This window comes from Denticeps clupeoides, chromosome 14 (genome assembly GCF_900700375.1).
Source record: "Denticeps clupeoides chromosome 14, fDenClu1.1, whole genome shotgun sequence".
NCBI classification, from domain to species: domain Eukaryota; kingdom Metazoa; phylum Chordata; class Actinopteri; order Clupeiformes; family Denticipitidae; genus Denticeps; species Denticeps clupeoides.
The window spans coordinates 15,213,316-15,228,860 of record NC_041720.1 but is presented as its reverse complement, the minus strand read 5'-3'; the positions used below and the strand labels follow the sequence as shown (position 1 = coordinate 15,228,860).

Here is a 15,545-nt window from a genome sequence, read left to right as displayed (position 1 = left end):
ATATATAGTGGATCTGACAGAGTATTAATATTATTATTATCATTCTGTTGTTTTCTGTTCATTGTCATTTATTGCTATTTAGGCATGTAATGAACTAGCTGTAGGCAATTTATATTACATAGCTTATTACCTGTCTGGTGTGATAGTTATCATATCATAGTTACCATTACGTTTGTCGGTGTTGATCATTTGTCTTAAAAATGATGCCTAAGGTCACAAATCGTATCACACATCGCGCTGTCACCTGACAGATCACCAACTGACCTCTGGCTGTGTGGTGAGGTGAACAAAATCACTCAGCCTTCTACATACAAGACAAAAGCACGTATGTCTGCTATCGTGGAAGGTATTACATTTAGAGTAGTTCTTGTTGGCAGAAAGAAGCATGAATCGATCACATTTTTAGAATCGAGATTCTGTGAATCACTCTATTATTCACTGCGTAATTACCTCCAATAGACAAAAGTCATGATAATTACCATTCATTTGAGATATTTCAGCTTGTGTTTCAGAAAGACTGATTGCACAATGTGGGCGAGGCATGAAATCATCCCAGTGATTGACACCACTGACAAGGAAAGCTGTGTTAATTGTATGTACTAATGCCAAATTTGACTCTTTTTTTTTTTCCCTTTCAGCAAAAGGATGCTTATCAATATTTTCTCTCAGCCACTAGATTTCCCTGTTTCCCTGACAGTGGCAAAAATAGACACCATTGAAGGAATCCACTGACTGCAGGTGCAAGGTTGAGTTTTTTTTTTTTTGTTGACAGATCAATGAACAAATTTGCGTTCCATAGAAAAGGTGGAAAACATGAAACACAAAGAAAGAAAATGTTACTTTAAAGCAACTGATATGCAATAGATTAGCAACCACACAGTCTATGTTCTGATCATTTTTTTCAAACCAAAAATAGCACTGAACTATTGTAAAATGCCCCTCTCTGGATCTCAATATGCCATACCAACATTTCAATGGTGAAGTGAAAGTGATTAATTGTAACATGTGACATCACAGCACAGCACGCAGTGCACACAGTGAAATGTGTCTTCTGCATTTAACCCATTACCTGCAGTGGGCAGCCATGACAGGCCCCCAGGAAGCAGTGTGTGGGGACGGTACTTTGCTCAGCGGCGCCTTAGTGATTTGGGATTTAAGGTCCACTTCCTTGCCCGTTTGGACAATCACTGCGCCAAACACTGGATTGGATGGTCTGTCAATTTAATCAGATGTGGGGAGAAAAATATAATTTATCAGGTCATCTATTTAATGCTGTCTGGGACAGTAGCTATTGGAGACCACGAGTGGACAAATGAAATCTTTAAATATTTATTCCCAAATGGAAAGAGAAATATGCTTCTTTCTTACAATTGTTAATCACTGTTTAAAGTACATTAAAACCTTCCAGGGGATTAATAAAGTTTCAGCCTACCTACCTAAATATAATCTAGTGGTGTTTCCTTATATTATATTGAATTGTAATAAGCCATTGCAGACCAGGCTCTGAATTTCCATAAATGTATTGAAAGGAAATGTATTCTTAATGTAGATACAATTTAGATATCCTTAACTGATCAAATAAATAAGTAAATGGGTATTGGATTCATCTTGTTTACGAGAGCGATAAAGACGCTGATAGCAGTAATTACATTTTGATTTACAGGGTTTTGATGACCAGGGTTGTAACATTTGGCAGAATTATGCTGTAATTATAGCCAACAATCTTTTCCTCAGTTAGCCTTACAAATCTAGATTGGGTAATGTTGCAGAATTGTTCAGGTTCAGTCAACTTGTGTGATACGCATCAAAGAATTGAGAACAGAGAACTATTCACCATGAACATTCACCATCCTCTCCTTATGCAATTTGGATTCCTCATACGTTCAGGATCATTGTCTTATTGGAAATTTAGATGTGTAAATGAAAGACTTTGGTGTACTTTTCCTTCGATTCTGACCAAATGCCCATTCCTTACTGAAGTGAAACACCAGTGCAACATAATGCAGTTACTGATCATGTGCCAGGCAGTTTCTCCTTTTGCTGATACGTACCATACCACAAGAGATGGCGATATACCCCAGCATGCGCCTCACAATGGCTTGTGGTGGAAGCTGAAGGCAACTTTTATAGCAAAGACATGATTTGTTTTCCACATAAACACATAATACACTTCAGGAAGGACAAGGGATGCAGTCCCATGTGAAGTTTTTTTTAATATTGAATAGAACAGGCAGAACCCCAAAAAGCAGGCAAAGATAACAAGAAAACCAATGTGCATGTAACATTCTCTGACACAGAGACAAAGACGGGGTGAAACAGTATTATGACTGGGGAGGAAGAAACACATAAGGACCGCAGAAATTTCTATCTCCAAGGGTGGACTGTAGTGGCAGAGGTCACTGTGACTTAGGTGACGATTGGTTCCACGTGTCTCTTTCTATATATACCAGCCATTAGTCTCCAGTCCTTCTATGTAATTTGTCTAATTTACCATGTTTTTGAGTAAATGTAATCACTATAACTTCATTAAAATCAACTATTTAACCATTTAGGGTGACTACACCTAAATAAGTTATTTCCAAGAACTCCTGTAACCTGGTTACTGGATATGTCACTGGAACGTTCTTCCTTTTAAATCACCTGGCCCTTTATAAGTTATTTAATGCTCAATGCTCAAAGCCAAAATTGACTCATATTATTAGTATTATTTTATGTTACATTGAATGCATAGGTTTGGGATAATTTATACAACTCACACACTGAACACAGTTCCGATGGTCTTTTGGGTACAAAACATATTATGAAAGTCTATACTCAAACATGTGAGACTTGACATCTTGGATGGAACGAACTGATAAACCGTGGTGGTGTAAGTAACTCATTTCATGGAGAATTTTTGATTTTTTTTTTTTTGTTTAAATGATTCTTTTGTAAACTAAGATTGCATAAAAACTTTTGGCATCAGGGTTAGTTGTCTTGTTGTGAGACTGTCCAGCCTGGTTACTTTTTTTGTACGATTGCATTCAAATGAAAGTCAAGCTGCCACTGTAGGGTATTTGGCTGCATTAGTCTTCAAGCCACACAGAGTGTGTCGGTTCATATGGTTCAGCCAATAATGGTCACTCTATGTGGTATTTTTAGCTCTATTAGGTGACGCTTGAAGGACCATAACTGAGGTACCACAAAAAAGAAGCAGAAGATAATGGATTGCCCATACAATTCAAAGGACACTTTGTTAAAAAAAAATCAATTTCCCCTCTCCACATCAAAAACAGTTGACAAGAGCTGACATAAACGGAGCCCTGTGGAACTCAGAACGACTAAAACATCTGTGCACACAGCCATTCGAGGAATAAACAAAAATGTTTGTGTTCAAATCTTTGTGTGCAGCTTGGATGAAGGTTGTTGGAAATGTGAACGTGTGTAAACTTTAGATATGACAAATGTATGTGGGCGTAAAAATTATATTCACATCAGAGGACAAGGAGAAAACATTGACTGAAATCTGAAACCTCTTGTCAGTGACGTCTTTAACACAGCGCTGACCTGAGCAATGCCTTTTCAAGGATGTCAAATAAACAGAAGAAACGATAAGGAATTATCATGCAAATTTATATTTCCATTGAAAAGATTCTATTGTATAACTGGGTAAATGAAATTAAACAGAGTGTTGATTCTCACTGATTAGATGCAAATGTTTGGCATTTAGAGAATAAATTAAGTGCCAATAAACAATCATCTGTGTTTATGTGTTTAAAGCTAGCTAAACTAAATCTTGAAAATGTTGAGCTTTGTCAGCTACCTTTGTGGCTTAAATTAAGGTCCTAGTCCTTTTTAAATCCTTTTCACTTTTGAACTGGTATCATCTGTTTGAAAATTATTAATGGAGTCAGAATGTCTAACCAACCCTGACTGAAGAGCACAAACATAGTGAAAGCCTTTTTGTTCTCATTTCTGGATTTCCATGGCGAGCAGAACATGATGTTGGCTCCTGAGGTTGGCAGCAATGTGGCAAGCGGCCCAGACAAATTGTTGTGACCATGCTCCCGGGTCACAGTCCTTTCATCGCTGCAGGGATCCAGTTTGGTTTTGTGGGTACTGATGATGGATACACTGACAGACAATTGGTTGACATAGAAAACAACAGGACGTCACATCCATTACATTCACATAAAGCTTGTAAATCACTGCAGAATTATCTAAAGCAGCTGATGGTGTTTGGAGATGTTTGGAGTCTTAATTCCAGAATTCCAGAAATATGGGTCTTCAAACAAAATTGTTCTTTTCTTTTTCCATTGTCTACTTTGCGGCATCATTTTTGACATCAGAGACCTTTGAGGCATTTGAGTCCATTAAAGGCAATACAGCATTGCTGTCACCTTTGAGGCTTTTGCCCCCAACCGAAATTCTCCACTGAGCCTCATCCTCCTCCATAGTGGTCAACCCAGGCTGAGGGCCGCAGCAGAGGCAGCGGAGGTGCCGAAGTTCCCGCTGGAAGGATTTGCGGAAGACGTAGTAGATGAAGGGGTTGTATGCTGTGGAAGACTTGGCAAACAGGCAAGGCAGGAGGCTGACAATGGGCGTCACACTGTCCTTGCCCTCAGTATGGAACATGGTCCAGAGGCTGATGGCCACATAAGGGGTCCAGGAAACGATGAAGCCAGAGCTGATCAAGATGGCCATCTTAGAAGAAACAACAAATAAATAGGTTTGACTTGGAGTGACAAGTAAACACAGGCACAAATGGTTACGGCTGGACACTGCATAGATATACTCGTTTTAAGTTGACACCCCTGACTCCTTTCCCCATATACATAAAGGGAACTTTGGAAAGCTGCATCGGGAAGAAATGAGACCTTGACAAAGACTTTCATTGTTCACAGACATTGACATAATTTATGGATGTATTTCTAAGTAGCTGCAATTGACCTTTGTCTTTAATGGCCCCATCTTGCAAGGTCAGCAACAATTCCTTCAAAAGCCACTGGCCTTTTGTGAGTGCCAGGTTTCACGTCACAAAGCTTACAGTTAACAAATCCTTGGACACTGATTGAATGCAACAGCAGTAAATTGCTAGTAACAAATTCAAAGGGAACCAAGATGGTGGTGCGGCAGTAATTCATCGCAGCTTCACTATTTTGTCTTTCAGCACGCCAAAAAAGACACATTGACATTTGAGAAAATGATCTGACAAAAAAAACCTTTCCAGCTTTGGCATACTACTAACCTACAGGATGGCTTAAGAAAACACTTACACGCTAACTACAACTGGACTGCGTTCGAGAGCTGGCCTCCAGGCCTGCAGGGCCTGATATCCTTCCTCTGCAACTAGATCTTGGACTAACTGACTGAGAGACCTCCATCTGTCCGGATCAGGTTCAGCATCTCCTGCACCACCACACTGAGAACTGAAGCTCCTCAAGGCTGTGTGCTCAGTCCACTGCTGTTCACCCTGCTGACCCATGACTGTGCAACGATGCACAGTCAAGTTTGCTGACGACACAAGCGTGGTGGGTCTCATCAGCAAGATTGAGGAGTCAGCATGCAGGGGCAGTGGTGGCCTAGCACAGGGCACTGGTGGCCTAGCGGTTAAGGAAGTGGCCCCATAATCAGAAAGTTGCCGGTTTGAATCCACTGAGGTGCCACTGAGCAAAGCACCGTCCCCACACACTCTTTTATGTTTAGAAAATCTATTATTTCACTGTTCCATTTTGCACAGCGGTATACTTCTATACTTCACCTCTTATTAGTTCTAATTGCATATTTGTGTTGTGTTTTGTCCAGGCTTGTACAGTATAAAAATATGGTAGACCTCATATTCCAGTCTATTAACACAACAAGAAGATAAAAATCATCTTGTTCCACCCATATTTCTTCAATGACCCAAGTGTCCATACATACAATAGTCCATGTGTTTTTTTCAGGGGCTGGGAGAGAACCATGATGCAATTATTTCTAAGTGTGGACAATGATCAGAATCTCACTGATGGCCTCTCTAAATGCAGAACATTATTTTGTACAAAAGCCCTTTGGCGAATCCAATCAATCTGTCACTGTAAAGTGTAGCAGCATGAGCCTGAAGTCACAAGAGTTTTTAGCGTCATATGAGTTAGGGTGACAACTGCATTTAAGCCCTATTAGTTCATGATTGAAGGACCATGTCCCATGTTAACCATAAAAAGGGAAGAAGATAATAGTTAATCATCAGAAATCAATAGATACTTCGAAAATCTAATTTCCTCCACTAGCTCAGAATAGCACAGTGGGCCCTATTATCAGGTTCTTACATCCATCCTACGTCTTAAGTGTAAGTTACCCAACGATGGCCCAATGCTTGTAGTAGCTTGCAGTTTCACTGGAATCCTGATTGCTTCAGACAAAAAAAAAGTTATTTTTCAAAATTATCCAATTTGGCAACAACAGTGAGAATTTTGTCTATGAACCTAAAAATTATACTTCAAAGTGAAGTAATTGTCACTGTGAAACACTGCAGCACGCGGTGACCCAACGAAATGTGTCATCTGCTTTTAACCATCACCCTTGGTGAGCAGTGGGCAGTCATGACAGGCGCCCGGGGAGCAGTGTGTGGGGACGGTACCTTGATCAGTGGCACCTCAGTGGCACCTTGTCAGACTGTAATTTGAACCAGCAACCTTCTGATTACGGGGCTGCTTCCTTAACCACTAGGCCACCTCTGCTCCACTGCCCCTTTAATTTATTTCTTTAAAATTGCCTTTACAGAAAATGATTAATCAGTAGCCTGCTCACTGTCAAGGCATATTACTATTACTAATCAACTAGTTGATTAACGTTTTAAATTAATTTCCTAAACAAATTGCATACAACATGACTTACTGCAGTTATGCTCTCAGTTAGCTCTTTGCAAATATTTATTGTTCAAACAATAATAATAATGAATGAATAATAATGAATTAAATATAAAAACAAATGCTTAGTCTATGGAATTTAATGCTTGTCAGAACGGTCCTTATAGTTTCATCATATAAAAGCATCATATAAAATTAAAACTCACCAGAGTGACCTTCTTCTCCACAGTCCCATAATTGGGAAGGTGGTTGATGTTTTGGATGGACTGGTAGGCCTTGTGAAGTTTCCAGGCTATCCCTGAGTACGAGAAGACTAGGACCATGCATGGGATTATGGTGCAAAAAATTGCCAGCGCCATGATGAAGGTGGAGCTATTAAAGGAGCGCTGATACCCAGCCCAGTCCACGGAACAAGCCATGCCATATGGCTCTGGACCATATCCGCCCCAGCCCAGCAGTGGAAAGATTGCCCAAGTGAAGGCGTAAAGCCAGATGAGCACAATAAAGATGGCAATGGTCCTTCTCTGGAACTTGTTACCTGCAAAGAAGAAGAGTTCTTGACTCACTTCTTAATACAGACAGTCTGGAAGCTCGTTTTAACGCTTATAGTTAACTGAGGACAAATTCCCTAGATGGAACCATTTGGGGAAGCCAATATTAAACAAGGCTATTTATCTTCAGAATAATGTAAATGTTGTTTGGGAGTCAGGCTCCATAATAGACATAAAACTATAAAACTATACATTTGCATTTGTGCATCAGGGATATGGCAGATATGAACCCCTACACCCTACATTTTTTTTTTGCCAGCAAGAATAGTCATAAAAAAGGCTTTAGTTTACATGGGAGCGTAATGAAAAATATGTTTTTTTTTCACTTCACACCATGAGCAGACTACAATTAGAACGGTTCATTGAGAATAAGACATCCCACATGGATTGGACACCACAGAATCCTGGACTTATCCCCACTGAGAATCTTTAAGTGTGCTGCTTCTGCCTTTAAGAATTCTGACTGTAAGATTTTGTTCGACCCTCCTATCTTAAACACAATATCTTTTTTTATTTAATGCAACTCCAGCCAATGTCACCAAATCAAAGCTACAGGCTGTAAAAAAGACCATGTGGTGTGGGAGAAGAGAATAGAGTGTGTAGAAAAAACTCTTTCTCCCTCCACACAAAGCACTGTATTCAACCACTCCAATTTCATGTTACCTGGCAGAAAGAGGCATGGCACAGTAGAGGTTAAAAATGAACAGTTTCTAATTTATTAACACCGGTAAATAATTATTGTAGTTACATGTGAATATTGAATGTAAAAAGGTACCAAGGTTACAGAGAAAATAAAAATGAGAAGAAAGAGTAAAGAGGGAGAAGAGAAAGAGAGGGGGAGAGAAAGGTTCAGAAGCCTTCCGGCTTCCGATGGAAAAACCCCTGAGCAAGAAAGCTCAGAGGTGCTTTTTCCACATGTGAGCAGACTTTTATACCCCTGGCCTACAGGAAGTTGTCACTGGCCTACAGGAAGTTGTCACTGACCAATCAGAACCTGTTGTTTCTGATGTCACGCCCCCGGTGCCTCCCATTCGGGGAAGACAAAGAGGGTGGGCGGTCCTGACGGCTGATACTTCACACGTAACCATCAGACAAAAGACATGTAAAACAGAGGTGTCGAATCTTCACGCACAATCATCGACACAGGAATGTCACACTTCCCCCTGCAGACATCTGTTATGCAAGGCAAAAGCAGGCTCCCGTGATGTCCATTCTTACAAGGCGGTGCAACCATGTACCAGAGTGTGAGCATTTTTTGGCAGGGCAGTGTACATAATGTATATGCAGGAACAGACATATATCTGCTGTATCAAGACCGGAAAAGTTTAAGTTTAAAGCTTTCATAGTCTTATGTGATAATGTGCTGTTTGTGATAATGTTACAACATCGACTGTGTCCTGTATGTGTTTTTAATTTTAACTGAATTTTTATTACAAGGTGTCAAGAGGTAACGTTTCTGTCCAAATTGCCAATTTCACACACAGCATTGCATTTCCAGCAGGTAGCTTGTCACAGTTGCTCAATTCCCAGTTTGACTCGAGGTCACCCCCCTCTGGAGATGCAATTTCTCCTATGTAATTGAAATCTCACCATTACTGCTATTGTCTCTGACAAGCTTGAGTAGATCAGTACCTGATTTGGGGCGGCTGCCAGTTACCAAGTACCTCACCAGGCCCATGACTGCCAGAGTCACGATGCTGGCCACGCTGAACATGCTCAGCGCCATGCCAATGTCTGTTACCGCCAAATTGACGGTGAGTAGCTCTGGTGCTTTGAGGAACTTCTGTCTCCGCGCGGCGGTGAAGATGACTGCTGCATTTCCTAGCACCGACAACACTGCTGAGAGGTGACGAGGAGAAATGAAGATCAAGGTACACTAGCAGTCAAAAGTTTGTAGACACCTACTCTATGGTGGCTATTATGAAGAATCTAATACAGGAAACATGTTACATTTTTTAAAAGTAACCTCATGAGATGCTTATTAACATGAGTGGAGGACAACATGAGATGCTTATTAACATGAGTGGAGGCGCCTTGGCGGATCGGGATTCGAACCAGCAACCTTCTGATTACGGGGCCGCTTTCTTAACCGCTAGGCCACCACTGTTTCTTATATAATCACATAACAGTATGTCTCAATGGGTATGCCTCAAAATAAGGGAAAAAAAGACAGGTTTAATGTTGATATAGAAAAAATGGAACAGAAACAAACACTCTCATTGGTGTATAGTTGTATTTTCATATAGATTAAATTCATCTTAAATAATTTTTGTTTCGACAGGTATGCTCGACTCCACGCCTGACGTTGCTTCTTTCTTCTCCACCCCCAACACACTTAACCCTGCCTGCAACGCTCTCTGCCTTCGGGTTCTTGTTTTTCTCTACCTGAGCCCGAACCTGCCCACCATGACAGCGTCTGAAGAGATGCCCAGACCTGCTTTTGACCTGGAAGATATTCCTCGTGAATTTTGCTGACAGGCCTGTCCAAAAGAAAGGTCAAGGAGGCAACAAGCTGAATCCTGCAGAAATATGAGGGATTTACAACCATTGGCTGTGAGTATATGATTGTTTTAAAAAATGTCTCTATTTTAAAGTAATTGTTAAAGGAATTGTTACAAAACTTTTTTTTACAAAAAACAGGAAATGATCACGATTGTTGAAAATTATCTTCCTCTACACACCACTCACATGCACTCTTCACCCTCCTACCATATATATGTGTGTGTGTGTGTGTGTATATATATATTTTTTTTAGCCAATCTGTAACTGAAAGGTTGTGGGTTCAAATCCCGAACTGCCAAGGTGCCACTGAGCAAGATACCATCCCCACACTCCCTGGGTGACTTTAAATGGGTGGGTGATTGGTTACATGCAGAGGACCCTTTGAGCATTGAGGGCTCATGCAGTGACACAGTATGTGTGTGTGACCAGGCCTCCCAAGTGGATTTCACAAACGTCACTCTGACCAGTGGAGACAGCATGGATCACATTAATAAAATATATTCTCTAGGGGCTTATGCTTAATGGTGGCAGACCACACTGAAGTGTTTGGTTGGTCACCTGACCTACAGATGAAGCACTGTAAATCTCTTTTCTGGGGTTTTATGTAGAGTGACTTAACAAAGGGGACACCATCAAACAACGAAGAAACGTAGCCTTTAATGATGTTTGTGGATGTGTTTTATGGATGGGCATGAGATTTAAGTGCAGAATGTGGACATAGTCTGTGTGAGAGCTTTCAATCATCGGCCTTCTCCAATTTGAAACTTTTTTTTATAATCTCTGTGTGGTGTGTAAATAATTACACTTCTACACTCCTTTTTTGGTTTCTCTTCTCTTTCTCTTCTTCAATAATCAGTTGAATATTTCTTTATTTGCGTAAATCCTGAGGACACCTTACCTCAACTACGTGTACAACCAGTTTTCTGACTACCTTATTTAGAACAACCCAAATCAGTCTGGTTTCAAAACTTCTGGCTCTTCTGGCTGTTGTAGAAAACCTACAAACAGCTAGTAAAATGTCATCAGTCCTTTTCTTTCTGGACCTTTCAGCAGGACCACAAGACGCTCTGGACCAAACTTAGGAGCTTCGGAGTTGGTGACAGTCAACTCTTCATTTTAGCATTGCTAATTCCAGCCCCGATGTACCACGCGGTGCACACGTTTAAAATTAATTCAGACGGCAGTCACACTTACGTAAAATGTAACCTGGTTAATTCCTTCTAAATTATTTAATTTGAGCTATAAAGTATGTTTGTGCGATATAGCACAGGGTCTGTGGAGCTTTAGAATGGTCAGGCTGTCCATGCTGTCCCCTCTCCGCTATTGAAAGGTCCTGTAATACGCAGATAAACCTCAGAACTGGACCAATGGAAGGACGCAGCTTAGAATGATGAATCACTCCTTATACTCAGAGGAAATTGGTTGTGAAGACAGGGTCCTGGAGGGCAGCAGTCCTGTACATGTTTCACACTGATTCAACTCAAGACCTGAGTGGTAATAAGGAGAGCGGTTCAAACTGGTGTGTTAAAATAGGACAAATTACTTTAAAACGCGGTCGTATTTTACATCACTCTGTTAGTGGGGTTTACTTCCTCCTGAATGAACTGATTTCATATTTGATCAGATAATGCTTGTTACGTAACTTCTTCAGAAAGTCTCTTCCAGAAGTAAGGTTTATGACGAACCAAATTACTTAATGCATATAATAATCAAGTATACTTTCTACTAATACTAGTTTTGGAAGGTCAATTGATGATGTATATTGGGTGGGTATTGAATGAATATACTGACTGTTATTATTATTTAATAAGAAGAGGATTAATAAAAAGTAAGCTCCAGAAGCCCATTGCATGTCTTCACTCCAGATGCATATGGTTCTTGATACTAGAAGTATGAAAAAATTGTGAATTATTTGAAAAAATCCCATTACTGATTTGTGTTAGACTCTTCCTGCACAATAATGTCTGTAACATCATGCCGGACGTGACGACTTCTCAGAACTGAGGTCTACAGCAGGATTTCCAACTACAGGAGAATAATGACAAAATAACGATCCATTGATTCAGGGTCACAAGTTTAATGTCGAGCATTGGATCAAGGGCGTCTGTCTAATTTAGTGTGTGTCTGCATTCATGTGCCTCCTGGATTCTGTCTCTCAGCATAGCATGCTATGCACAGCTTACATGACTGAGCTGAGAAAATGTGCAGGCACCACAGACATTGCTGTGAAACTGCCTAAATTCATTAACCAAATGAAAATGAGCTAAAATTAAATCAGTATTGCGGTGACACTTGTTGCAGGAGTGAGCTGGTTTTCAATGGATGCTGTGCATCCCCTCACATCAAAACCTCTATTCTTGCAGGTTTTTTATGAACGAATATGTAATTAAATATATGCATTCATCCATCTGACTGTCTTTGAATAGATAGAGAAACTATCTAATTAAAAGTTTTCATTAAATACTTTCTCAAAGACCTAGAGATGTGACTTAAACACACAATAACCAGCTGTTCAGAATAGGCCTTTACAGTTTATTTTTTATCATTCTTAATAACTAAATCTGTCATATATACACATTCCTGTGTTTTACGAAAGGAATATGAAAGGCAAAAATCACTTACCAACAACCACCAGGTACAGCCCAGCCCCATAATCTACAGCAGGAGACAGTTTGGAGGTGAAATTTTCATCCATTCTGCCAGCTATGTCAGCCAGGGTTGATTTCTTTTTTAATTTGTACATCAACTGGCCATGCTGAGCACTCTCTCCCGCTCCTCAGAAAAAGACTGCCGGACTACAGCTCTGTCTCTGTTTTTCGTGCAAACCGCCTCGCCGTGTTCAGGTGGTGCGATGTGGCAGCGAACACCCTCTGGCAGCGCATGGAGCAGGCAGATTTAAGCACAGTGAGATCCCACCGCTTGTCATCCTGATGCCGCCTCATTTGTGAGGGACCACCCCACAGCTGCTACTGTATATCAGACTCACGCTGAGGAACCCAAGTGTGAAAGAGGAAGTTGCTGACTCAAGGAAGATCTTGACGTTTCAATAAGTCATTCATCCGTGTCATATTGAATCATCTTTTTTTTTTTTTTTTTGGTGGTGGTCGTATTACGCTAATTGGAGTGTAAATGAAGTGCATTGTTTGCAGGAAATGATCTATCCGTATGTCTGTATTGTACATGGATATGAATACAATCTATAATTACCACATTGTATTTAGCATAATTGTAGTATAATGAAGTAAAATGTGGGGTCATTATGTTATAAAATGTTACAAATGTTGTGATCTAAAAAAATGAGCCACATGGTGGCCTCACCTATCCCAGGTTTTCAGAGCAACTTATCCAGAGCAACTAGTCCAATCAGTAGTGACAGGGACAGTCCCCCTGGGCTAAGTGTCTTGTTCAGGGACAGAATGATAGTGAGTGGGGTTTGAACCTGTGATTTTGTGGTCTTCTGGTTCATACGCAAGCCACCCCTGCCACCTCTGCCGCACTCTAAAGTCCTGCACACTATGTTAATTGGTGACTCTGCACTGTCCGTCAGTGTGAGTGTGTGAGTGAATGTTGTGTGACTGGTGTGTACACCTCGTCCTGGTGGGGTCGCTGCCCTGCACCCAGTGTTCCTGAGTGGGCTCCAGCAGCCCAACCATGAATACAACTAAATGGTCAAGGGGAAGGAGTCAGTGAGAATGAGTTTACAAAAAAGTATATTACAGGGAACTGGCGTGAAGCAGAGTAAGCTTGGGGCTTGTTAGATATTTTAAGATAAAGTGTCCATGTTTTATATATACAACCTTTTGACAGGCTCACGCCAGCTATCATTCGCATATTAAACTGGAGGAAACTTACCTGCCTCCTTGCGTCCAATTGCACCGGGGTTTCTCGTTCCATCCAACATACGTTCACGCGCTGGTACCGTGACAGAAATGACTTCTGTCAGACAGCACTGACCTTTAACAAATTTTTTATAAACAGACCTCTGATGATTGACAGATCTCACTCATGTTACCTCCTCATTCTAGACAAAAACGTCACAAGTGCAAATCATTTATTGTATAATATTACTACTAATAATGTCCATATATCTCTGTATTCATTTAAACTGTAAATATAAAAAAATATGGAATTATCATATGGCATGCAGCATTATTATTGAGAGTGAATGTGGGATTGGAATTTTAGAATAAATGTTCTGTGTGAATGCTCTTCACTTGCTCATCATACAAGGTTGAGTTATTTATGGCCATAATCCATTGCTACTCATTGCAATTACATCAGACCGACAAAATTAAACTAAACATTTTAACAGCTTATCCTGAACCACTGTGAGCTCAGCATTAATTCTCTTACACAACATGCCCAATGAATATATTGTTTATTGCGTTTTGGTTATAGTGACTTTGCATATGGATGACAGTGATTGGATGCATGCATATGAATGGCCTGGAGATCTGCAAGCAGCAAGTACGACTGTTATGGACTGGAAGCCATCGAATGCGCAATAATAAAATGCAAAAATGAGAAAGCAATTCTCATTACACAGGTATGATGAGCAAGTGAAGAGCATTCACAAGTAATCAATCTCAGACACCCTCAATCATCTGGCTTCAGTTTAGCCAGGCTCCCGAGTGCCACTTGATGCGCTGAACACAGAATTCAAGAAATCGGTGTTGCTGAAGAATGAGGTGATGCAAACAATTGCAGCTAAAGCCCAAGAGACAGCCCCTAATGAAGCTCAAGAGTTCTTCTACCCTGAAGTTCAGACAGTTCTAATAGTCTTATGGTCAGAAAAGTCACAAAGTCACACCCACTATAATCTACTGGGCCAACACCTCTGTGCTCAAACCAACAATTCTGCTGTAACTAGTGACTGGAGGTAATACTGGATGAGAGCATCAAATGTGAATGAACGGATGTTTTCTCACATTGCGCCAGTCCCGTTGTAGCCACACTGACTACTTCCCTATAAACAACCTGAAACTGTTTAGGCATCTAAAAATTGCACAAATCACTTTCAGTTTTTATTTTTTTTTCTGTCCTGTCTTTTTTATTGTACATTTGAAGTTAAGAATTAAGACAAATTTTACTAGCTCAAAATATATATCAATTTAAACTCTTTATTTGATAATAAACCATGAGGGGGCCTAGCTGGAATCGTATTTCAATTCACTTTATGCTATGTTAATTGTCTTATTGACCAAAAAGTTGAAAAAAGACATCTCAGATTAGTTTCATTTTCATTTCATCTTGTCCTTGTCTAGGGTGACTACCAGCAGTCGTGGGTATAGTCATGTTGACTATAAGTTATGTCCCTATTCAGTCCTCTGCAGTGTTCAACCCCCAAGAGCTGTTAAATGGAATGGTCTGGCCTACGAACCATTTCCTATGTGGGTCACCAGCTGTCACTGGGATCTTAGGAGGTGTTTTTTTATTTATGTTGCTCGCATACTCATTGTGGATAATCTTGGGATCTCTCTGGCTATAGGTAGCTACAGACAAGAAGAACGCTTGTCAAGCTGCCTTAGCCTTTGCTTTCACCTTTGCATACATATTATAAATGTGCAGCTGTGGCAAACCGTATACATAAAATGAAATCTATTTCAATGGCCACGTCATTCGACAGGGTCAAGAGTTCACACCGTATGGGAACTTGTAAACATGC

The 15,545-nt window shown here is 40.4% G+C and overlaps 1 protein-coding gene across 1 annotated transcript; it reads right to left on the bottom strand.

Moving 5' to 3' along the window:
• Positions 1 to 2,196: 2,196 nt before the first annotated feature.
• Positions 2,197 to 12,746, bottom strand: opn8a (opsin 8, group member a). The gene is made up of 4 exons (XM_029002979.1): positions 12,503 to 12,746; positions 9,011 to 9,217; positions 7,034 to 7,365; positions 2,197 to 4,683 (listed from the first exon to the last, which is right to left on the bottom strand). Exons 1-4 carry the CDS (start codon positions 12,621 to 12,623, stop codon positions 4,300 to 4,302), a joined length of 1,044 nt encoding a protein of 347 aa, XP_028858812.1. The 5' UTR covers positions 12,624 to 12,746; the 3' UTR covers positions 2,197 to 4,299.
• Between the last annotated feature and the right edge of the window lie 2,799 nt (positions 12,747 to 15,545).